At 39.7% G+C, this 25910-nt stretch overlaps 1 protein-coding gene across 1 annotated transcript in view; it reads left to right on the top strand.

The window, feature by feature from the left end:
• IPO5 (importin 5) overlaps positions 1–25634 on the top strand; it is a 46141-nt gene extending 20507 nt beyond the window's left edge. Inside the window, exons 11-26 of the mRNA XM_060769522.2 lie at positions 7052–7176; positions 7258–7347; positions 7427–7600; positions 7696–7914; positions 8309–8392; positions 9144–9276; positions 9360–9481; positions 10285–10381; positions 11925–12097; positions 13968–14079; positions 14822–14877; positions 18799–18921; positions 19318–19537; positions 20768–20996; positions 24200–24341; positions 24907–25634. Of these exons, the coding sequence (XP_060625505.2) occupies positions 7052–7176; positions 7258–7347; positions 7427–7600; positions 7696–7914; positions 8309–8392; positions 9144–9276; positions 9360–9481; positions 10285–10381; positions 11925–12097; positions 13968–14079; positions 14822–14877; positions 18799–18921; positions 19318–19537; positions 20768–20996; positions 24200–24341; positions 24907–24993 (2186 nt within the window). The 3' untranslated portion in view covers positions 24994–25634. The remainder of the gene's footprint in view (positions 1–7051; positions 7177–7257; positions 7348–7426; positions 7601–7695; positions 7915–8308; positions 8393–9143; positions 9277–9359; positions 9482–10284; positions 10382–11924; positions 12098–13967; positions 14080–14821; positions 14878–18798; positions 18922–19317; positions 19538–20767; positions 20997–24199; positions 24342–24906) is intronic.
• The last annotated feature ends 276 nt before the right edge of the window (positions 25635–25910 follow it).

Raw genomic sequence — 25910 nt, 5'->3', positions numbered from 1 at the left:
GTTGAAACATTCACACCTAGCTCCAGCAGACAAGAGTCCTTTGTCTCACCCTGGTCATTCCACAGATATATAAACCCTTTTTCCTAGTTCCAACAGACCTCACTACTTCTGAAGATGCTTGCCATAGATGCAGGTGAAACGTCAGGAGAGAATGCCTCTAGACCATGGCCATACAGCCCGAAAAAAGACCTACAACAGCCCAGACATTAATGTTATTCAGCCAAACCCAATGATATTTTAGAAACAATTGATTCAAACACAAAATTTTGCATTGCTATTACTATCTATCCATGTTATAGAAATCACTTGTAAGCTTGGGGCACTAACTAAAGCTAAGTATTGCAACATCCAAGAGCAAAATATGCCACTTGTAATGCAATTGGTTTTTTAAACTACATTTGTGTTTTTGGATGAACACTCGTGTGCCTTTTGTGTGCTGTACAATGAACTCTTGCTACCAGACCGTTAAAAGGCTGATTTTCCTGGTATCTATCTGGTTATTACATTCAATATTGGAGACCATTTTCCATAACCCTATAAATTAGTAGTGGTCCTCCAGTTGTTTAGGACTTCAACTCCCAGAAATCCCAGTCAGCTTACCAGCTGTTAGGAATTGTGAGAGCTAGAGTCCAAAACACCTGGAGGACCAAAGGTTGGGAGCCACTGCTCTAAATTCAGAGGATTGACTGGCTAGGATATGTACAGAACTGAAGTTATTAAATCCCCTCTCATGACTTTTGTCATGAGAGAACGCATTCTTATTCTATCAAGCATTTTAAATGATGTAAATAACTGTACTTGCCGTTATTTGATGAAAACTGCCCTGAGTCCCTTAGGGGAGATAGGGTGGGATATATTGATGGTGATGATGATGATGATGATGATTATTATTATTATTATTATTATTACTTTAAAATTAAAAATTCTGCAGACTTTGAGTAGAGTTTTACTAGTTATTAACTAGTTCCTTAACTGAGGAATGATAGTCAGACCCATCAATGTACACTTGCTTTGATGTTGTGATTCTACTGTTTTTTAAAACCACACTTCTTCGTGGTTAAATAGATTCAATTTCTAGATAAAAATGTATTCTTACCTTTCCCTACGTGTCTGTGCTGTGAATGCGCACTAATGGTACTCTCTCTGCGCATGCGCAGTCTCATCCGGAATCTTCAGTTGAAATTTAAAAGAAAAAGCGGTTGGCCCCGCGCACACTCCCCAAGATAGCATAAATAGCCCGCGGCAGGCCAACCGCCTCCAGATCTCTTCATCCGCGCTCACAGCAGCAAGTTCGGATCTTCCTATTGCTCAGATCTGCTTATTATTTATTATTATTGTTACGATGTCCCTTACAAAGGGATTTAAGCGTTGCTCTGCCTGTCAGAGTAATTACCCAGACAATGATGCACATTCGCTGTGCATCGCCTGTTTGGGTGAAGGACATTTATCTCAGGCCTGCTCCATATGCCAGTCCTTCACCCCACAGACAAGAAAAAATAGGGAAATTCGTTTAAAGGCTGCCCTTTATGAAAGGGCTCTTCTCCCTGTAATGGCTAAGTCTACTGAGCCAAAAAAGAAAAACTTACCTGGTCTGGCGTCCCAAGAAAAGCCGGCGAAGAAAATGAAAAAAACTAAAAATATTGAGGGCAAATCGGCCGCGGCGAGGCTCCCAAAGCAAGCGGCAGGAGCCATGGCCGCAGCCCCTCAGCTGGCCCCTTTAGCTGAGAGGGGAGAAGAGACTCCTCCACGTGGCTTTACCAATGCAGAGGAGCCGGCAGGAGCCTCCGCTCGCCTCGTGCGAGCACAGGAGGATATTGAAAGTGAAAGAGAGCCGAGATCGGCTGCAGCACGCCCCGCGCGTGCGCGGGAGGAGACCGGCGTCACGCCGCCGATGCCGACGCTCTCGGCGCCGGCTCCTCCCACTGCCCAAGGGACTGCCTCAGAGGAGGAGCCAAGGCATGCAGCCTATGAAGGGCTCCTCCTATCAGCTGGCGCGAGTGCTGGGGATTTGAATCGGCACCGCGCGAGCTCCGTGCAGCCTTCCACATCGGGGATGCCAGGCGCTGGGGCCCCGAGTCGGCGCCGTGCTCGCGCTCCATCCCGTAGGAGCAAGGGCAAAAGAAGGCGTCGGGATCGATCCAGTTCCAGTGACTCCTCCTCCTCCTCCTCTTCATCGTCCAGCTCCTGCTCTGATTCATCCTGCTCTGCTAGGATGCGCAGGCAAGCACGTGCAAAGAAAGTGAAGAAAGCCTCCTCTTCAAGGCTTTCCCGTCGGAATGATAGAGAGCTTCCCCTCCCTCACCCAGGATTTTATGAAATCACACCTCAAGGGAGATTCATCTATTGTGGACCACCACCACCTATGCCTCCTACTCAAGAGAACTTACGTCCTCCTAGGTGTCGTAATGAGGACTATAGACTTGACAGACAATTACCAGAACAAGAGACAATCCCTGGGTGCATGAGAGATGAGCGCCAGGGATGTTATTATTCCCAAAGGGGCACACCGTTGCCATCTGTCTGTGAGGATCACCATCCAAATGACATTATTGACTCAGATGCTTTTGTGGAGATGATGGAGGCCCCTAATATAGACAATGATAAGGAGCTTAATGGGGACCGTCTGGATGACTTTAATAAATTTGTGCAAATGATTGGGAGAATGATAACTGCATTAAGCATTCCTGCTCCCAAACCTGTTTCTACTGTAGAAGACCATATGTTTACTCCTGAGGAACAAGACACTTCCTCTCCTACACTACTCCCAACATTGCCATATTTGCTTAAGTTGACAAAGGTCCCTGACATTTCCCCGTCAATTGCCCCAGCAATTCCTAAGCGGGTTGACCTTTTCTACAAGGTAGACCTTTCATCAGCAAATTGGATTGCCCGCCCCACTGCTCCTAATACGGTAGTGGCGGAAGCAGCTAGGTCTAGAAGGCCTAAAAAATTTTCTGTGTCACCACCAGACAAGGAAGGCAAAAAGATTGATTCCCTCGGGAAGAAAGTGCATATAGCTGCGGGGTTATTCGCTAGGATGGCTCATTACGCCACCTTTATGAGCGGATACCAGAGTTTTCTCTGGAACAAAGTCCTACCTTTTATTCATCTCCTGCCTGCTGAAGACCGCCGTCTTCCTAAGGCTTATCAAGAAGAAGCCCTTATTCTTTCCAAATTTCAAAAAACTTTTGCCAAACATATGGCTGAGACATCTGGAAAACTCTTCGCCACGGCCACAGCCATACGTCGTCATGCGTGGTTGCGTGCTTCTTCGTTATCAGAGGAGAGTAGGTTGTTGGCAGAAGACCTTCCAATGCATGAGGAAGGTCTTTTTGATCCAGCAACGGATGAGAAAATTAAGCATTCACGTGAGGTTATGCAGGCGGCCAAATATCCCTATCCATATTCTTACTCTTGGCAGCCAGGTAGCCAGCAGAAGCCTCGTTGGCAGCAATCAGCCCCCTTTTATCGTAAGTCCAATTATAGTGGATACAGTGCAACTCAGAACAATCGGAATGCTTCAACAAAGTTCCAATATAACCGTAGGCAGAGCTTTGGTGCAAAGCCTAGGTACCAACCATATAACCAGAATAAGGTTAAGACTGCGGGAAATCCCAGGCGTCGTCTTTGACGATCCATCTGTTTCTGTCCCGCAACAGTTAGGCTCTTTTCAGCCTGAGCCTTCAGAACTAGTTGAGTGTTTTCTATTTAAGGATAGACTTAGGCCGTTTGCACGGTCTTGGGCCGCAATAACGACCGATAGTTGGGTCCTCCAAATTGTTGAGTATGGTTATTCAATAGAATTTAAATCTCGGCCCCCGTTGGGACAGTTAAAAGTTACTCCTGAATCCCCAGCACTGCTGGAAGAGATTGAGAAGTTATTGAGTAAGGGCGCGATTTCGCGCGTTCACTCTTCAATGTTCAACAGGTGTTATTTTTCTCGTTATTTTTTAGTAACCAAGAAAGGTGGAGGTTTGCGTCCAATACTAGATTTAAGGGGAGTGAACATGTATATTGATTCGAGAAAGTTTCGTATGATTTCTCTCCCTATGATCCTTCCCTTTTTAAATAAAGATGATTGGTTCGCATCAATTGATTTAAAGGACGCATATTTTCACATTTCCATAGCTGAACACCACAGGAAATATCTTGCTTTCATGGTTGGAGAAAGGGCCTTTAATTTTAACGTCTTGCCATTCGGCCTTACTACGGCTCCTAGAGTCTTCACAAAATGCATGGCGGTGGTCGCTGCCCACCTCAGGACTAGGGGCATTACGGTGTATCCGTATATAGATGACTGGCTGTTAGTAGCGAGCTCATGTGACCGCCTGCGTGTGCATGTTGACACAGTTCTCTCTCTTCTCCAGTCTATAGGTCTTGTGGTGAACAGGGAAAAGTCCCATCTAGTACCTGCCCGCAGAATTCAGTTTATTGGAGCCGTCTTGGATTCAACTTACCAGAAGGCGTTTCTACCGGAGGAGCGTTTCGAGTCACTCAAGTCCCTGGTTGTGCAAGTCCTATGTTCAGGGGAAGTGTCAGCAAAGACAATTCAAGTACTACTGGGGCATATGGCCTCTACAACAGCGGTCACGCCATATGCCCGCTTGCGTTTCAGAACCATCCAGAACTGGTTCCTGTCAGTGTTCCGTCCTGGCCTAGACGACCCCCATGTGCGGTTTCGCGTGCCAGAGGAAGTGCGGACCTCCCTATTGTGGTGGACAGAACCGACCAATGTTACTGTAGGCCTGCCTTTTCAGCCTCCCGAACCGTCAAAAGTTGTCACGACGGATTCGTCTTTAAGAGGGTGGGGAGCGCATTTCAATGGTCTCACTGCCCGAGGTCTTTGGACTCCAGAGGAGGCCAAGTTCCATATAAACGTACTGGAACTGCTCGCAGTGGAAAAGGCACTAAAATCTTTCGAGATGGAATTGTTGGGCGAGGTAGTGCAGGTGATAACGGACAACACAACGACAATGTTCTATATAAACAAGCAAGGGGGAACACGGTCCCAGACTCTGTCAGGACTGACAATGCGTATCTGGGACTGGTGCATAGTGAGAGAGGTCCATCTGATGGCCGTTCACCTCCCAGGGGAGGAGAATATTTTGGCGGACACGCTAAGCAGGACACCCATTTCGAGCCACGAGTGGTCTCTCAGTCAAGGGGAACTCAATATGATCTTCGGGATCTGGGGGGTCCCGAAAATAGACCTGTTCGCGTCGAGGGAGAACGCGAAATGTCCCCTCTTCTGTGCACGCAGAAGAGCCAATCTAGCGCAGGGATGTCTGGGGGATGCATTCCTTCTCAAGTGGTCAGGAGATTTCCTTTACGCGTTTCCTCCGTTTCCCCTGTTGGCGAAGGTCCTTTCGAAGTTAAGGAGGGACAGAGGGAACTGTATTCTAGTGACACCATGGTGGCCTCGTCAACCATGGTTCTCAGTTCTTCTCGGGATGTCCAACGGGAGGTACAGACGTCTGTCGAGCAGGACAGACCTCCTGACCTTACAGGACGGAAGGGTTTGCTACCCGGATGTTCACGTGCTGAGGCTCACTGCCTGGAGGATTGCCCCAGATCATTAGATCTTACCTTAGGTTTGTCTAGTCCAGTTAGGGCTATTTTAGATGCGGCACAAAAACCGTCTACTAAACGTTCTTATGTTTATAAGTGGGCTCGTTACACAAAGTATATGTTAAGTAGGGGCTGCGACCCTGTTAGAGCTCCAGTTTCAGTAGTGTTAGACTTTTTGATTTCATTATCTGACTTAGGTTTGTCTATCTCATCATTAAAGTGTTACCTCGCAGCCATCTCATGGTACAGAAGGAAAGAAGGACTGCCCTCCCTTTTTGGGGAATATTTAGTTAAACTTTTCCTCAAAGGCTACGGGAATGTCAAACCAGCAGTTGCCCCTGTTATTCCCTCATGGAATTTGGAGATCGTGCTATCATCTCTTCAAAGTGCGCCTTACGAGCCTATGGCCACGTGTGATATCTCTCATCTTTCCTGGAAAACTTCCTTTCTGGTGGCAATAACGTCGGCTCGGCGCGTTAGCGAACTTTGCGCACTTAGATCAGATGAACCATATCTCCGGTTCCACAGGGATAAGGTAGTGCTCCGTACAGACATTGCCTTTCTTCCCAAGGTAACATCACATTTTCATATGTCACAGGAGATTATTTTGCCATCCTTCTTCCAGAACCCAGACTCCCCTTTGGAGCGTAGTCTCCATTTGCTTGATGTCCGCAGGGCGTTGGCGTTCTACCTTAGTAGAACTAAAGACATAAGAAAAACTCCTAAGTTATTTGTGAAGTATAGGAAAGACTCTTGCGGTTCTCCTGTGTCATCGCAGCGTCTATCCTCATGGATAGTTTCTGCAATCAAGTTGGCTTACCAGAAATCTGGACGTGAGATTCCATCTGCCGTGAAAGGACATTCCACAAGAGCAGTATCTACTACGGCAGCATTTTGGAAGGGTGTGCCCTTGGACGCCATTTGTCGAGCTGCCACATGGTCGACGCCGCTGACTTTTGTTTCACATTATAAGCTTGATTTGATGGCGAAGAAGGATGCGGCGTTCGGTCGAGCAGTGCTTTTTTCTGCGGTGGCATGACTCCCGCCATCCAAGGTGGGTAGCTCGCTAGTCTTATACCATTAGTGCGCATTCACAGCACAGACACGTAGGGAAAATGAGAGGTTGCTTACCTGTAACCGTAGTTTCCCTAGTGTTGTGCTGTGAATTCGCACGGCCCCGCCCATCCTCCCCGCAGTTTGTCATGCCTCCTCCTTCTGGCTGCTTTGGCGGCGGAAGAGATCTGGAGGCGGTTGGCCTGCCGCGGGCTATTTATGCTATCTTGGGGAGTGTGTGCGGGGCCAACCGCTTTTTCTTTTAAATTTCAACTGAAGATTCCGGATGAGACTGCGCATGCGCAGAGAGAGTACCATTAGTGCGAATTCACAGCACAACACTAGGGAAACTACGGTTACAGGTAAGCAACCTCTCATTTCTCTATGTGTTTTCCTGTCTAATAATAATTTCATTTGATATATCTTACAGCTGACTGGAAATGCAGACATGCTGGCTTGATGGCTCTTTCAGCTATTGGCGAAGGCTGTCACCAACAAATGGAGGGCATTCTGAATGAGATAGTTAATTTGGTTTTGCTTTTCCTTCAGGATCCTGTAAGTTTAATGTACTTGGTTTCCTATAAAATTTATATTTGCTTGCTCTGTGACATTACTAACTAGAGCTAAATATTTCAGCACCCAAGAGTAAGATATGCTGCTTGTAATGCAATTGGTCAGATGGCTACAGATTTTGCACCAGGCTTCCAGAAGAAATTCCATGAAAAGGCAAGTGGAAAGATATATAATGTATATCGACCAAATTCATTTTAAGATCTTCCACTTATGAAAGTAATTTGTGTTTTAGGTAATAGCAGCTCTTCTCCAGACTATGGAGGATCAAGGAAACCAACGTGTTCAGGCTCATGCAGCTGCTGCTCTGATCAACTTTACTGAAGACTGTCCAAAATCACTCCTTATTCCCTATTTAGATAACCTAGTGAAGCACCTTCATTCCATTATGGTATTAAAATTGCAGGAGGTAAGACAATCAAACAAACTCCACTTAAAGTTCTGTACTATTTCAGTGAATTTTAAATAAATGTCTTAAATTTGTCCTTTTTTACCCATGAACAGCTGATTGAAAAAGGCACCAAATTGGTTTTGGAGCAGGTTGTTACATCAATTGCATCAGTTGCTGATACAGCAGAGGAAAAGTTTGTTCCATACTATGATTTATTTATGCCTTCTCTTAAACACATCGTTGAAAATGCTGTTCAGAAGGAACTTAGACTCTTAAGAGGAAAAACCATAGAATGTATCAGCTTGATTGGTCTTGCAGTTGGTAAAGAGAAGGTATGTTTCAGCTAAGAATATTTCCATCCCTTGACCTGATAGCTACATGTTGTTGATGTTACTCGGCTTGTCTTGTTACTCTTTCTTGCCTTTTAGTCCAGAGATGCACTTTAGCTGACAAGATTCCAAATAAAAAACAGCCCTCAAAACAAACATATTTATTACCAGATTGCCTTGTTGATAGCTCTGCTTTTAAATATGTATCAATAGTATTTTTCTGTCAGCTTAGAGGAGACAAGGAACAGGGACCTTTTCTACACCCCGAATGTGATTTTTAGGAATAAATTTTCAGCCATTGTTTGTAGCTGAAGCTATCAGAAGTCTTCATATAATCTAAATAAAAGAAACAGAAATTAAAAACTATAGTAACCTCATTCAGTGCTTTCCTTTCTAGTTCATGCAAGATGCATCTGATGTGATGCAGCTCTTGTTGAAGACACAAACTGACTTCAATGACTTGGAAGATGATGACCCTCAGGTATGCCAAATAATTGATTCTAATTTTATTTTTTCAAAAATATCCCATAGAATCTATTGGTATGATGGCGATTTAGATAGTGGCTCTATCAAACTCTCTAACTGTACATGTTTTAAGTCACATGCTGTGATAATTGGACTCATTTTATCGGAAATAGCTGTTATGAGTGAGGAATGGTTGCACAAATGTTACTTTTTTGTACTGTATTAGCTAAAAGTGGCACCACTTTTTTTGGGATGCAGTTGTTCAAATTTGCGTCATTGCAATTCTAGCTTTCAGGAAGATTGCAAATGTCCATGACAGATTTTTACTTGGAATTAGAGTAGTAAGGGTCCACACACTTTGGTCTTATATTTGGCTATTGAGATTTTTAGTATTGCAGCACAAACTGAACTGTTAAAGCTTGGTTTTCCATTTTTACCTCAACCATTAGCTTGTTAGGTTGCCTCAGATAAACTACTGCTGTACCTTTGTCCCTCCCAAGAATATGGGAGCATGAGCCCTAGTTTGCAGAACTGATTAAATATTTGCAACAAGAAAATTTTATGAATTGCTTGTATTCAAAATGTTCCACAAATGTCAAGTTTTGTTCCTCTCTTCCCGGTATGGATCCCTTCATGGCAATAACTTCAATGTCAATCTCAGCACATTTTAACTTTTAAAATGTCCTTGATTTTCTGTCAGCCCAAGTAGTAATGTAACTTTGTATATTGAAGAAAAGGAAGGTGAAAATAATATTATTAATTTTCAGATATCGTATATGATTTCTGCATGGGCAAGAATGTGCAAGATCCTTGGAAAAGAATTCCAACAATATCTTCCTGTTGTTATGGGTCCTTTAATGAAAACTGCATCCATCAAGCCTGAGGTGGCTCTCCTTGACAGTGAGTTCCTCTAGTCAATTCATTCATAATTTCACTGAAGAGTTATGGTAAAACTATGCTAAAACTATATTTCCTCACACTAGCACAAGATATGGAGAACATGAGTGATGATGATGGCTGGGAGTTTGTAAATCTAGGAGACCAGCAGAGTTTTGGTATTAAGACTGCAGGACTTGAAGAAAAAGCAACTGCATGTCAGATGTTGGTGAGTGCTGTTTTGATCACATGCTTTGAAAAGAAATTAATAGTTGGCAGAACTGAAACCTTGAAAGATGAATAAACTACAGTTGGTAAACTATCTTTTAGACAAGCACCATGGGGAAGGCTAGGAGATGAGCAAAATTGCTTTCTGGTTCTTCTTTTACCGAAGTGTTTGAATGATTGCTTTTACAAAAAGTAGGGAAGGGTAAGTAGAGTTGAACTCATTGCAGCAAGGGTTAAGAAGGACAGCTGTTGATTTTAATTATTTTTTAAAATATATTTGAGTCAAATATTTTTAATTTAATAGTTTAATTGCATTGTAACTATAACATTTTCTTTCTTTTATTGGATTCCACATCTTCTGCCACTGTAATTGGGATTTTTTCCCCATCCCCATTAACAATTCTTCATTCATGGGAAAAACATGCTTGAGGGCGGGTCTTAGTTCTCTATAGTAGGGATTTTAAGTACACAGCCGACTACAGGATTAATTTCTACTGGTGGAATTCAATGGGTATACACCATTGCATCCAGATTGCAGTATCCTGAGAAAAGTAAACAATTAAATCTGGGTGGCAAGAGACTTTCTTTTCCTGTTAAGTGCAAAGGTGATTCATGAATTAGTAAAAGTGAATTTAATCATCAAGACATAATACCTCTGCGAATGTGGGATTGCATGATTTTTCTTTTAGCTTTTCTGATATTCTTTGTTTACTTCTGTGTCACTGGTTACCTAACTGTATCTGATGCTTATATAACAATTTAACAGTAGAATTCACTAATGTTACATGCATTTCTGTGCTTTAGGTTTGCTATGCCAAAGAACTGAAGGAAGGATTTGTGGAATACACAGAACAAGTTGTGAAATTGATGGTTCCTTTGTTGAAATTCTATTTCCACGATGATATCCTTTTACAAGTCACTGCCGTAATGTTCCAGCAGAGTTTTTATGTCACAGCTTTCACAATATATAAAAACCATTTGTTATCCTGAGAAAGAAGGTATTTGGGCTAGAGCAGAACACAACTGATACAAGTATAACTGTTAAAATGAATCCAGTTCCTTGCATCCTACTTTTCCTTAGGGTTTTCTGTGTGTAACTCTGCCTTGCTCATCCATGCATCTGATATAAGAAATAACATTATTTTATTGACTTTCACAGGGTAAGAAATAAAATTATTATTATATATTGGATGACATAAGTTTTAGTTAAAATGATGTGAATGAACATTTTCTGCATCCAAACCTTTCTTGTAGGATAAAACTGACAGTTAGTAAAATAATATCTTGAGATATCTGATTATATCATCCTTTTAGTTTAAGAATATTTCTGTTTGGGCAAAAAAAATTATTCAAAATGTGAAATTACTTGCATCTTTCTAAGGGTTGCAAACCTTAAGAGGGATTTTTAAATAATTACTGGGAAAATATATTTTAATTATATATTTATTAGTATCTTGAAATGCAGCCATATTATAATGTTTCAATAGTTAATTGTAACTTTAAATCTTATACTAGGTTTTGAATGGAAGAAACAGTGAGATTGGACCTTGATCATACTTTTACAAGGTTACTTACTTAGGCGATACCTCATTGTCCAAGTATGATGGTCTTTCAAGTGTAGTGTCTTGATGGTGGATACATAGTTGACTGTGGAACCTTATTCTTGACCTGCATGTTCTTCCACAGTGAGGACATTGGTTTCAAAGTGAAAGGTAGTCCCAGTCAGGATCAGCTTGACATGCTTTCCTCTTGGCACGCTTCTTCCTTTTTTCCTCCATCCGTGCATCTTCAAATTCTACAGCACTGCTGGTCATAGCTGACCTCCAGTTAGAGCTCTCAAGGGCCAGAGCATCTCAGTTCTTGGTGTCTATGCCACAGTTTTTAAGGTTGGCCTTAAGCCCATCTTTAAATCTCTTTTCCTGTCCACCAACATGCCATTTTCCATTCTTGGGTTGAAAGTATAGTACTGCTTTGGGAGAGGGTGATCAGGCATTCGGACAGTGCGGCCAGTCCAGCAGAGTTGATGGGGTAGGAGCATGGCTTCAGTGCTGGTGGTCTTTGCTTCTTCCAGCAACTGACATTTGTCTGCCTGTCTTCCCAAGAGATTTGCAGGATTTTTTGGAGGCAACGCTGATGGAATCATTCCAGGAGTTGAGTGATGTCTGTAGACAGTCCACATTTTGCAGGTGTATAACAGGGTTTGGGTGGACAGTAGCTTTATAAACAAGCACCTTGGTATCCCTACAGATGTCACGATCCTCAAACACTCTCTGCTTCATTTGGAAGAATGCTGCACTCGCAAAGCTCAGGCAGTGTTGTATTTCAGTGTCAGTCTTGCCTTTTGTGGAGAGGTGGCTGCCAAGGTAGCAGAAACGGTCAACATTTTCTAATGTCTAACATTTTTTAAAATATGTTTAGTAGTAATTTGCCTTAATGAGTGTAACGGGTTCGTGTGGCAGCTGCAGAATCAATGCCTTTGCTCCTGGAATGTGCAAGAGTTCGTGGCCCAGAATATCTGACTCAGATGTGGCATTTTATGTGTGATGCCCTAATCAAGGCCATAGGAACAGAACCAGATGCAGATGTACTATCAGAAATAATGCATTCTTTTGCCAAGGTAATATTCATAAAAACTAAAAAAAAATTGCTTCCTATCATCACTAAGTATAAGAGAATATATAGGAATATATAAATATTTGTGTTCTTCATGCTTTGCTTTCAGTTTGGTTGAATTGAATTGAACCTTTTGCTCCTAATCATACTTATAATGTGTGTGTGTGTGTAGCAAGGTTTTCAGTTCTAGAAGCCTAAAAACCTTTTAAATATTTGCATTTAAGTAATTCATATAGATAGTTACATTTTCCTTAATAAAGTAGATTATTTGATGTCTTTGGGGTGCAAACAAAACAAAAACAAGTATTTCCACAGCAATGAGCAGTGGGACCTTACAGGGGTTTATCATATGTGATCTTTTAAAGTATGTCAGATAATACCCTATGGCAGCAAGTATGCATTACCTAAAACTGATTAAGAAAAATGGATTAGAGAGAGCAATCCAAAAACCAACGGGCTATTCCCACACGCCAGCTGGATAGGCAGGAATCCTTAGCAGCCATTTTGTCTACTGCTGTTCATATTTCATATTTGTAAATAAAAATTAGAAATAGGCATAGAGGATCCTGACTTTGATATTCAATTATATATGTTTATACTTGTGTCACAAAATCACAGAGTTGGAAAAGACCCCAAGGGCCACCCAGTCCAACCCCTGTCATGAAGGAACACACAATCAAAGCACGTTCAACAGATGGCAATCCAGCCTCTGCTTAAACGTCCGGAAAATGAGACTCCGCAGCCTATAATACTGCCAAACATCTCTTACCATCTGGAAGTTCTTCCTAATGTTTAGGTGGAATCTCTTTTCCTGCCATTTGAATCCACTGCTCAATGTCCTAATCTCCAGAGCAGCAGAAAACAACCCTGCCCCCTTGTCAATGTGAATCTTTCAAATATTTAAACACAGCTATAATGTTCCCTCAGCCTTCTCTTCTCCAAGCTAAACATCCCCAACTCCCTACTCTGCTCCTCATAGGGCTTGGCTTCCAGATCTTTTACCATTTTGATCTTCCTCCTCTGCGCACATTCCAACTTGTAAATATCAATCTTGAATTGTGATGCCAAAAACTGGATGCAGTATTCCAGATGAGGGCTGACCAAAGCACCCTTCCAAGTCATAGGGTTTTTTCCCCTGATTTCTTGAACAGCCTCCATTTTGATAAAAGATTGTGTCAGTTTATAGAAATAACATCTTCAATGTCTTTATGACCTATTTTAAAATGTTGCTGTACTTTTCCTTTTTGCACATTCTTCCTCAACATTCATCAGTAGCCATGCCATGGTTTGCTGCTTTCTGCTCTCAATATGATGGGATTTCTATCGTAAATTATTAATACTCCCTCCCTTCAATTTTCATACATTCTTCTGATTCTCATCTCACTGTCAATATGATACATTCTGTGTATAATTTAAACATGTAGGATAATTAATGCACCCCTGCTTGACCGCTTTCTGGTTGGAGACAATTTTTTCTCCATACTCTGTCCTTTATAGGTTATTTGACTATGGGTCCTTCTAAAAATAAGAGACTGTTGCCAGACTGCCAACTTTTAGCAGGATGTATCTTGGCTACAAAAACAGCTGAAGTGATAAACATATGGGTCATGAGCTGTGTGTTGCCCACCACAATTTAATTGCTGACATAAAATACATACTGTGAGATCAAGCTGCATTCTTTATAACTTTCATGCTTAAATATAAGAAATGCACTATTTTTACTGTGGACATTTGTAGTTAGGAAGTATATATAAATGTATGTGACTGCCGAGTTTACAGAATTGTCTTTCTATAATTATGTTTACTATGTCGTTAGTCTTGAAGTTGTTTCAGTAGAATTTATTTTCAAGTTGATAATACCTTTATTTCATTAGTGCATTGAAGTCATGGGAGATGGATGCCTTAACAATGAACACTTTGAAGAACTTGGAGGAATATTGAAAGGAAAACTAGAAGAGCACTTTAAAAATCAAGAATTAAGGCAAGGTAAACTAAAAGAGTTTAATACCATCCAAACGGCAAGAGGCTTGAATCTTACTGATATGTGTATTTTGACATAGAACGTAAGCTTTCCAAATAAAAAACTTTTTAGAAACTCAAAATATGTATCAAATGTGGATGCAGTGCTAATTCTACCCTATAATACTATATACAGTGCCTTAAATACCTTAAAAGACACTGGACCCTGTCTGATCTTGGAAGCAAAGCTGGGTTAGCCTTGTTAGTATTTCAGTAGGAAACTCAACAAATGTCAAGTTCTGTACTTTGTATTTCATAGGAAGGAACTGAGGAAACCACCTCATATTTGTTGCCTAAGAAAATTATATGAAATGAATGGGCATCCATCAACAAGCAGTGTGAAGGCGCACAGAATTTTAAATTCTATTTAAATTTTAAGTTTTATTTAAATTTTATTGACCAGTGCTAGCTCAAAGGGGGGGGGGGGGGTCATAAAAATCTTCCAAAAGGTAGTTTTCATTTTTAACTGCACACATTAGGAACTACAACAGTATTTTTGCAGAACAAATTAAATAACCCTTTTTCCTATTTGAACAGCTTGTTACAAGCAAACCTTTATTATCCAAGGTTCCCTCTACACTTTTTACAGCAATTCATCTACCACTTGAGTTGCATTACCAGACGATTCCCCTTTGATCCTTTTCCGCAACTAATCTGAACATTAATTAACAAAGCTGTTCTAATTCTTTAACAATTTACTTTTTAATAGTGAAAAGGCAGGATGAAGACTATGATGAGCAAGTGGAAGAGTCTCTGCAAGATGAAGTAAGTTTGGTAGCTTGTTGCAAGTAGAAAACGCTTATAAACAATAGTTTAATACAGTGCTTTGTTGAAGAATATGTGCAGCCTCTTAGTGGGTGTACTTTTCTGTGATACTGGATGATCCTGGAAACATTCACCAAAGTGGTGAAACTTTTAAATGTATCAGTAATGTCAGCTCCGCATGGAAAAAGGAATAAGATTCTCCAGTTCACTCAGATTCTACTCCACAGGTTGTCTCAATACAACAGGAGTGAGATTATAGAATAAAAATTGCTTGCAGTCTTAGCAACAGGCAGCTTCCTGAAGGTTTGCAGTCTACTATAACAGAAGGCAAGCAGGTTGTTTCTCTCAGCAGGGTTCTAGATCTAAGCCTAGCAACAAATTTGCAGATTAAAAAAATGATTGAGACGATTCCTGTACAACTTGTCTGTTTCTCACTCTGTTATGCTAATGCTCATCAGGTCACATCTTATATCACAAAAGTCATTCTTCCATCAGTACAGCTAGCTTTTCTCCTAAGATAATGAATGCTACCACAGCTCTTCAAAATTTGGAACATTGTTCCCTAGTTCTAGCCATCTTGACTGATACCAAATTCCTGCTCTATCAAATATCATAATCCACACATTTCTTCTAACATTTCCTGAAGATCTTCCTGCCCTTTGGAAGAAAGTGTTTTCACATCCATGCAGGGACTGTGTGGCCTTCCCGGGAAAGTCCAGTTTGGGCTTCTCTGTGTGCTTGGAAGCCTTCTAGAAGCAAGGGAAATGTGACACCATAAAGATGAAGCATCACATATGGCACCTAATATGTGCTGATATATACCATCAGTGCTTCTGTGGCTATCTGATGAGGATGTTGTTCACTATAAATCGGCAGAGGAAATGATAGAAGAGTTAGGGAGAGTTGCACTTTTATGAACTAATTGTTAACATAATTTATCAGCTTTCATTTAACAGACAATGTTCAAATGTTTAAACATTTTGCCAATTTTTTCAGTTGCTAAACATTTTATTCATTTATATCTCACCTTTAATAATGGTACTCTAGACAGATAACAACATATTTAAAACAATATAGATTAAAATTACACAAAAGTGTCTATAAAATATAGAAATTTAAAAGCAATAACATACTTACAACAAATGTTAATGTTTTAATTTTTATTAAGATAACATGCAACCTTAAAACACTGTCACATGGAATTAAAAGTCCATCCCATCCCATTCAGTTTCCAAAAGCCAGACACCAAAAATAATGTCTTAACTAGCTAGTTGAAGGACAGTCAGGATGGGACCATTCTGACTTTCTTAGGTTAGGAATTCCAAAGTCTGGGAGCAGCCACAAAAAGGTCCTCTTCCTTGTTCCCACCAAATAAGTCTGAAAATGTATGGGACAGAGAGGACTTCTGTAGTTCATCTTGGAATTACAATGGACATGTAAAGAAAGTTACAGTCCTTTGTAGCATAGCTGAAATTTCTGATTAAAGTACAATAACCACAAAACAATAAAAACAGCACGGAAAGGTTGAGACTGCTTTTAAAAATAAAAATTATTGTGTCTCTTTCTGGTTTGACCAAGACTCCTTATGTAGTATTGTACCTGAGAGAAACAGTTCACATGTGGTCCACTCCATTGATTGTTTTGAGCTTTCTCTTTGTTTTCAGTGTAAAATAGTTGATTGGGGCAATTAAAATTCCCAGAGCTGATCTGTTTAATGAATGACGTTCTTTTCAGAAAGAATAAGGTGTGAATCATAAAGCAAAATAAAGACCACTGTCTTCAACCTTATACTTTGGTCAGTATCCATTGGTGTGTGAAAAATCCAGTGGAAAAGTATCAGGTTAGGTTTAATGAAGGATGCTTTATGATCCTGATGTCATTCAGGATCCTAAAGTTACCATTGTCAGACCATTGCGATCCAATCAGTTTTGATTATTTCTTCAGGTTGTACTAATAGTTTTGAATACAAAATTCTTATAACAAGCTTATTTCAGTGTATGAGACTGATTTGCTATCTATTTCCTGTTTGGTGCAGAACCATGAGTGATTTGCATACTTGATACTCCGCAGGCATACAAATGTCTTATGTAGTCTGTAGCATTGTGGTTTGGTTGGGTGTTGGGTGTACAGTCTATACTATAAGTAGATGGCAATCACAGACACGTCTTCAAACTCTTTTTCTCTCATGTGTAGGAAGCAGTACTGATGTTTTACCCTGTGACTGCATAGATTGTTATAGTCACAAAAACGTGTTGTAATCATTGGTTCCTTACACTGGGACCAGATTAATTTAGCAGAATTCCTGAGAATAAAATCTGTAATCCAAGTTTCACAACATCAGTGTGGCTATAGCTTACATTCTTCTTGTTACATTTGGAGTTTGAAAACTGATGTTCGGGTTTGTAGAACCTGTATTTGTTAATGGTAGCGTAATTACACTCATTAGCCATGGAGACAACACAGTAATTGGTAAAGTAATAGTATTACTATACCAACAGTGACTGAGATTCAGCTCCTTGCTAATTCTCTTTTTGCAGCTCCACACTTTGGGGCTGAAAATGCAAATTGAGGTAATGGCAGTAACAGTAATAGGAGTTGATCACTTTACAGTGGATCATTTCACCACATCTTTTATAATGAAACACAGGCAGTCTCCAAATTACAAAAATCCAATTTACGCATGACTCCTAGTTACAAATAGGGGTGAGACAATAGGTAGTAAGAGGAAATCTGTCCCTAGGAAGGGAAAGAGTTGTCACGAGGGAAAGATATATTCCACTGAAGCTATATCACCAATCCTTGTTTCCACAACAACCCAAAATTTTCAAAATCCAGTTGTCACAGGAGTGGACAGAAAGTGGAGTGAAATCTTCTGGACAGGAGCACAGAGAGCAAAACAAATGTTACAGGGATGTTAAGCCTTCCCTGTACTATCCCAAACTTTAAAAAATGGCTTCAGTTGCACTTTAAAAAGTACCTGTTCCAACTTACATACAAATTCAACTTAGGAACAAACCTATAGAACCTATCCTGTTCATAACCAGAGCACTGCCTGTATGTATAATTAGAATTTTATCATTTTGCATGGTGTTATGTGTAGCTGTATGTTTCATGGAGAAATATATTCTGTTGTGGGTTGGGCAATACTGCCAGCTTGGGGAATCCTTTGAGGTGGATGGAGTGAAAGAGGAGAGACAGGAAATCAAGCAACCATGTTGAATTGCACTAAGAAAAAAAAGCTACAGTAATCGTCCTGTCTCCTTTTTAAATATTGAGTCTGCCAATGTTGGGAAAGAAAATGAAATATCTCTGACTCCCTATGTTTGCAAGTACTGATAAGCCAGAACAGTTACCTCTTCCCTTTGCACAAATAAGTTAAAAATGAAACAAAAAGGTTATTTATTTATTTATTATTTGAACTTATATGCCGCCACTCCCCTGGGGCTCGGAGCGGCTTACAAGAATAGCTAAAATCTAACAAAATTTAAAATATGCACGCCAATGTTGGAATAAATGATTATTTGTTTTAGTTTGCAATTATAGCTTGCTTAGAAGAAGGAAACCAAGAAACTGGGTTTGGGATACAACATGAAACTTTGAATTTATGGTTTGTATTATCCACTCATATGATGGGAGTAATAGAGTGCAAGCAGAAGATCTATGTGCAACAGCACACTTCTCATTAATTGTATGCCAGGAGAAGTTAGCAATTCTGGCTCATTCATGTGTCATAGTTACCCACTTCAGACCTTTTCTGCAGCAGTCCCTCGCCAATCCAAAGATAAGAACAGTAAGGTCCCACATTCCTTTTAAAAAAATGCAAAATGCAGATACAAAAATATAAACTGTATGAGAAATATTATCTTTTAAGACAGTCAAAATTATTTGTGCTATTCACACTGCCTCTTTTTTCTTTATTAGCATGATAGTGATGTCTACATCTTAACTAAAGTATCGGATATTTTGCACTCAATATTCAGCAGTTACAAAGCAAAGGTATTACCATGGTTTGAACAGCTGCTACCACAAATCGTCAATTTAATTGTAAGTATCCTTTACTCTTTTTGACTAATTTGCAGCATAATGAAAGGGCACCATATTAATATAATCACTAGGAAGATGAATCAGGGATGCATCCATTTATTTATTTTGTATCAAAAGCATTCCATAAATTAGAATAAAACTGATAAAACAGAAGGAGCACAAACATCCATGTAAAAGGCTTACTGAGTTAAAATCACAATAGCTATGACCTATGTAACTCTTTCCTTTGACATAATATAGTAAGTAGGATGCTTCTCAATCTGTCTTCCTTCAGGTTTTTTTTTATGTCAGCTCCCTAGGTTACCCAAGTAATGAACTGAAAGAGATACATTTCAGATACATACAGAAAAACTGAATATATGTTTTTTCTACTTCATTTTTTGTTTTTGTTTACAGTGTCCTCATAGGCCATGGCCAGACAGACAGTGGGGTTTATGCATTTTTGATGATGTAATAGAGCACTGCAGCCCAACCTCATTTAAATATGCAGAATACTTCTTGAGACCAATGCTACAATCAATATGTGATAGCAGCCCAGAGGTTAGACAAGCAGCTGCATATGGTGTTGGAGTTATGGCACAATTTGGTGGTGACAACTATCGGCCTTTCTGTACAGGTATTTGATCTCATGCTGTTTCTAAATGGGGTGCAGTTATAGATTAAGTAAAACGCTTTTGCATGCTGTTAGAATGAAAAACAAAAAGTTGTTTCTAACTATGGGGACATTTAAAATCATGCAAACAGATGCATTTGGTAGTAGTGAATGTAGAGGAAATAAACTTGTAAATTACTATTCCACATTTGTATTGTATTTGTTACTGAAGAGTGCTTGTTAGGCAGTGAAGTTTTTTTTCCTATACACATCCTGCTCACAATTCCCCTTTTCTTCATTCACATACTCTCCGGATCTCTGATTAGCATTTAACAGCATGTAGATTCCATATAAGTATGCATTTGCAATGCACAGAAATTCCATATCACAACAAAAGTGGGATTTAAGGAAGAGTGTTGACAATAAGGGTTTCATGTGGATAAAAACTTGACACCGTTGCTTTGTATTAGGAGTACTACTAACCTAAAAACAACCTGGATGCTAACCTGTTTACTTCAGTATCGTGAATGAGGTTCCAGTGTTACAGATATGTATTAAGGGGTGAAACCGCACACTGTTTATCTAAAATATGCATATCTTCTGTTCATTAACATTTTATATTTGTGCATTTTCTGAGTGAATGCATCAGTTTTCATGCACAGGAAATTATGTACTTTAGCCATTTATATAGTATTTTGTCCTTCAGATTAACATTCAATTATATAGAGATAACTCATTCTCTGAATAAATATCTAGTACAATCTAGACAACAGCACCTGCACACAAGAGAAGAGATATCAGCCGGCTTGAGAGAATCCCAAATTTTACAGAAATACAAATTATTTTTAAGGGGAAAGTTCTAAAAATCTCGCCTAAAAAGTTCTTAAAATGTGGCCTAATATTTAAAAAAACGTGCTGGACATGTTTAGTAAGTATAGAGTACTAAGTATTAATTTGTGGAAATGTCTGGGAAGAGAATGTGATGATGTGCAAAGAAACACCATATTTTTGGAAGTTCTATTGGTCCTGCAGCATATTTCATTTTTTTATGTATTGATTGATTAGATTTCCAATTATTGCAAGAGGAGAACCTTTCTAACATATAGGATCACAATAACTGGGCTGACTCATATAGAATATTATTTATCAGCTTAGTCCAGTCCACATAGGACTTTATAGATTACATCTTGTTGAACAGAAACGCAATGTATTTTCTCTCTCTCCCCCCCCCCCCCCCCCCCGGCCAATTATCAGAGGCGCTTCCATTGCTGGTGAGAGTTATACAATCAACAGATTCCAAAGCCAAAGAGAATGTCAATGCCACAGAAAACTGTATTTCAGCAGTTGGAAAGATCATGAAGTTCAAACCTGACTGTATAAATGTTGAAGAAGTATTGCCACACTGGTTATCATGGCTTCCACTGCATGAAGACAAAGAGGAGGCTGTCCATACTTTCAATTACTTGTGTGACCTAATAGAAAGGTAAGAGGAAAATGCATTTTGACTCTTCCTCGTTTTCATTAGACATGTGTGGTCCAACCTTTGGCCTAATGCTGTTCATTCTCATGACTTGACTTTTAGGACTGCACTTAAAATATTCCACTGACACAAAGAAATATCCATATCCATCCTATGTAAATATTCAGTCACGTTTTGATTGTATAACATATTTTCATTTTGAGTCTATTACATGTCCCAACCTTATACCACCACCAGCAAGCTTTGGTTCATAGATTTATGGCTTTCAAGGAGGACTCAATGGTTCGTCATCTCGTGCTAGTCATAACGATAAACATAGTACTCAATCAACATCTGAAAAATCACATGTTTCCTACTACCCTAATTAGTTCAGATATTTTCGTAGCAGGATAGTTAGATATTTTCATAGCAGGATATATTCCTGTTTCCATATCTCCCCTTTCCATTCTAGGATAAGGTGAAGAATACTCCTTTAAAATGTAGTGGGTTCAAGATATTTTAAAGTAAAGTAAATGAAGGTCAAGTTTTGATGTCACCATCATTATTTGTGTACTTATGTTTGATTTGTGGGTTACCTAAATAACTATACAGAAACACAGCAAAATATTCCACAATTTATTATAGACTTGTTACTTTAAATAATAAAGTAGAAATGCCTGATAAGATACAATATGAGAAATGCAAGTCATCAGCAGCAAAAGTAAAATCAAACACTTCCTTTTACACTGAATGCTTGTTCAAGCAGATGTGTTTCTTTTTCGTGGTCTCTGTGAATCACACAGCTGGGTAATCTGCACCTGCACAGAGCCTCTTCGGAATCTTCTAGAATCACTAGACAGAAAAACTTGGCGGTAACCTCATCCACTCTCCCGAGGCTATAAAGGGGCCTTTTGACATCAAAACTCCCCATTTTCTTTTTGCTTGTGCTGAAGCTATTTTGTGGGGAACCTTAATGCATTGGGGTGATAGAAGCCTTTCTGTTTGATATCTTACTTCCCTCAACATGTGTTAAGTATATTATTGTTTATTTACTTGAAAGATTTCCACCGCCATGTCAATGACAACTAGATTTAAGCGCTGTGAGAACTGTAATACTAAAATGCCAGGTACACACGGCCATTCAAGGTGCCAAGTCTGGGGGAGGAGCAATGCCAAGCATTTACTCCACAAGCAAGGAAAAATAGAAAATACCAGTTGAAAGTCATTTTATACCAGAAGGCTCTTGCCCCTTCAGCTTCAGCATCAGCCACCACTACCAAAGGCATAGATTTGGGCATCTTATGCTCTCAAGTGGCAGACTCCCTTGGACTTCCTTTCCAAGCATGGGGTAACCCTTGGCTCTGCCTCAACTAGAATCATAAAATCATAGTTGGAGGAGACCTCGTGGGTCATCCAGTCCAACCCCCTGCCAAGAAGCAGGAAAATCACATTCAAAGGAACCCGATAGATGGCCATCCAGCCTCTGTTTAAAAGCCTCCAAAGAAGGAGCTTCCACAGCACTCTGGGGCAGAGAGTTCCGCTGCTGAAAAGCTCTCACAGTTAGGAAGTTCTTCCTAATGTTCGGGTAGAATCTCTTTTCCTTTTTTCAAAACTTAATAAAACCCATTGTATGAATCAGAAATTTTTATTTTTTTAGTAATGTAGGCACACACCTAAAGTTTTGTTTTACGTAGTTTTGAAGATCAAATTAGGTAGGTGACGTCCCCCCCCCCTTCTCCATACACTGAGTAAGCTGATTTCTGGCCGGCCACTCCAAATCTGCTCGAAAAGTAGGCCTCAATAGCAAAAGCACACTCCTCACTGTTCCAACGCATGATGTCGACTGAACTGTGTCAGGACAAAACTTTATACTCCCGCCTCTTGAACGAGACCATTAGCTCTCCGCTACGTCTTCAACCGACTGAATGGCGCGCATTTTAAAAAAGGAAGTTAGGCTGCCTCACCCTGTATAATATGCTACTTTTATGATGCATGTTTTACAACATTTTAACAACCATTAAGGTTAACTTCTGCTGTTCTGAATCAACCTAATTTCTTTAATTCACTGCTGTCATGATTCCTTCCACCTGAAATGTATTCTTTCAAGTCACCCAGTTGTGTGATTCACAGAGACCAAAAAGAACAGATTGCTTATTTGTAACTATGTTTCTTCAAGTGGTTATCTGTGAATTCACACAGCCCCCCTCCCCATCCTCCCCACTTATCATACCTATCACGGTCATATGAGCTGCAGCTGTTGCCTTGGAACTGAGGGGTTTTGGCAGCAGTCAACTTACTCTTTTATCGCCTCGGGAGAGTAGGCAGGGTTACCGCCATACCCTTTTCTAAAGCTTTGTGAGAAGGTTCCAAAAAGCGCAGAATACCCAGTTGTGTGAATTCACAAGTGACTACTCGAAGAAAAGCAAATTCCATAACCAGGAGGCCATCACCAAGAAATCTCCTGTAGGTCACTCTGCATACCACAAATAAAGCCTCCTTAAGTCTTCTTAATTACTTAGGTCCAAAGCCATTCATATTGTTTGCTTGGAAGGAAGGAAGCATGCTGTTCACTTCCCTGTTGCCCAGAAATAAGTCCCAGTCAATATATTCAATTATATTCATGCACCAACAGACTCTTTCTTGATAGATTATAAGTAGACAAATAACTCTTGATTTTATCTTAATGATCCAGAGTCCCTCCAAAATTTGTATTTACAGAAAATGTCACACATATTTTAGATAAACAAATGCAACTCAGTTCTAAATTTTGCTTTATAAAATTTGAGTTGATATTATGTGTCTTTTAATCTGAGACTGGTTTTGAATAGGACCTTAGAAGCACAGGATAAGTAGCATATATTTGAACATCTAACTGCAATAACAAGCTGTCCCACACATTTGTTGTGTGATGTAGCACACTGTACTGGGGAGACTAACTTTTGTGTCTTCTTATCTCTTACCACACATCAGTTTGCTAATACTACTTAAGTGTAATCTATCACATCTTATCACAACATAGTTATATACATTAAAACCCCATTTTGGATATTTGAGAGTATTGTAAAACAGTTCATAGCATCCTGGAATTTGACCAAACGATCTTCATTAAAAGTATTATTTTTTGAAACATTGTAATGTTTCCATGTTAAATTAACTAGCATTTCTTTGTTTTTGTTTGTTCTTTCGTTTTGCTCCACCCTGCTTTTCTTTTATTACCTTTCCAACAGTAATAATCCCATTGTCCTGGGCCCTAACAACTCTAACCTGCCCAAAATATTTGGTATAATTGCGGATGGTGAAATTAATGAAGCAATCAAGCATGAAGATCCATGCACCAAGCGACTGGCTAATGTAGTTCGACAAGTTCAGGTAAATATATATTAGGAAGAATATGTATGAGCAATTCTCAGGTTTAATTTGCAATGACAGAGTTTGGGGTGGACAGCATTATATAATTTCATAAAATATTTAGTAAACAATAGAAATGCTATAACTGTGTGTGTGTGTGTGTGTGTGTGTGGATGGATGGATGGATGGATGGATGGATGGAGGCATTTTTGAAGTACCTTGCATGAGAAGAGGGCAAGCAAGACAAGATCCCAGAAGCTGAGCTTCAACAAATTCCAGAAGAAGATAAAATTCTCCACTATAGCACATGTTTTTCCTGTTTTTCATTTGTTACAACGTATGTAGAGTATTATTTATATCCACAAGTGGTATCAAAATCCATAAGTTTGGTCCCAAAACTTATATGTAAGATCAACTTATACATGGATATATACAGTATCTTAAACTTTTTAATGCTCTGTCTCCACAGTCATACTTTGAAATAAGATTGAATGTCTTTCAAAGTCAGGCAATTGTCATATAAAAGGATTTCTTCTAACCTTCATAGATATTTAACATTTCTATTTCCTTTCTTTTTACTTGTTAGACTTCTGGAGGCTTGTGGACAGAATGCATATCTCAGCTCAATGCAGATCAGCAGGGAGCCATACAGGAGCTCCTGAACTCTGCGTAAAGGGCCTTAACGATCATCCACAAGAAAACTTCAAATAAACATTTACCCTTCGGTTTAGGTTTCTTTGTTTTGTTTTTGAGAGAGAGAACTGTAGTGCATGTAGGCTATTCTGCAACCTACAGGCAGAGGCGGCAGGAAGAAACGGTTTCCAATGGTGTTGCAATAATGAGTTTCTACCCAGCAGCACTGAAGGAGCTCCCTGTAAGCCCTGCAGTAGCACGGAAGAGTATTTTTCTAATGGTATGAACCAACCACATGATGGTGAAAGGGAAACAAGTTGAATTTTCATTAAGCATAAACTAATTAAGACAGCTTTAAGACCAGGTATTCAGTAGACACCCATTATAACAGATTACAGGCATTTTTACCCTCTAGTGTTAACATGTATTGGAGTGTGAGTATTTTTGTAGGGTAGAGAACACCCTTCTGCCCACCAAACCAGTAGATTAAGAGACTAATTTGATGACAACATCGAGCATGAAGACTTCATCGATATCACATTCGGTTTTCTGAAGCAGGCCTGTGTAGCATCTCAATGAGGAAAGCCATTGAGCTCCCAGCCCTTGAATGTGAAGTGTCTTTGGCATGTCTGACAGTATCTCATTCACTCCTCAATAAATGATGTTGAAATTCAATCAAAACTTGTGTAAAAGTCATGTGCTGTGTGGTCTCTTGTTTGCTTTTAGTGAAAATAGACTGTGTTTCCAAGTATTGTATGTTTTAGACTTTAAATGCCTGGTTTTCAATCACATACTTTTTTCTTCCTGTTACATTGTGCAAAAATTTGAGGAGCCATTCTTACATCTTACATGTGTTTCTATTTTTAAAAATAGTACGTCAGCAATCAGAAATATTTTGCAGCATAATTTTACAGCTTTTAGAAAAGATATGAAAATAGGTCACATTGAAAAAATAAC

This window comes from Anolis sagrei, chromosome 3 (assembly GCF_037176765.1).
Source record: "Anolis sagrei isolate rAnoSag1 chromosome 3, rAnoSag1.mat, whole genome shotgun sequence".
NCBI classification, from domain to species: Eukaryota; Metazoa; Chordata; class Lepidosauria; order Squamata; family Dactyloidae; genus Anolis; species Anolis sagrei.
The sequence above is the reverse complement of the archived record's forward strand: the minus strand, read 5'-3'. Positions and strand labels throughout refer to the sequence as shown.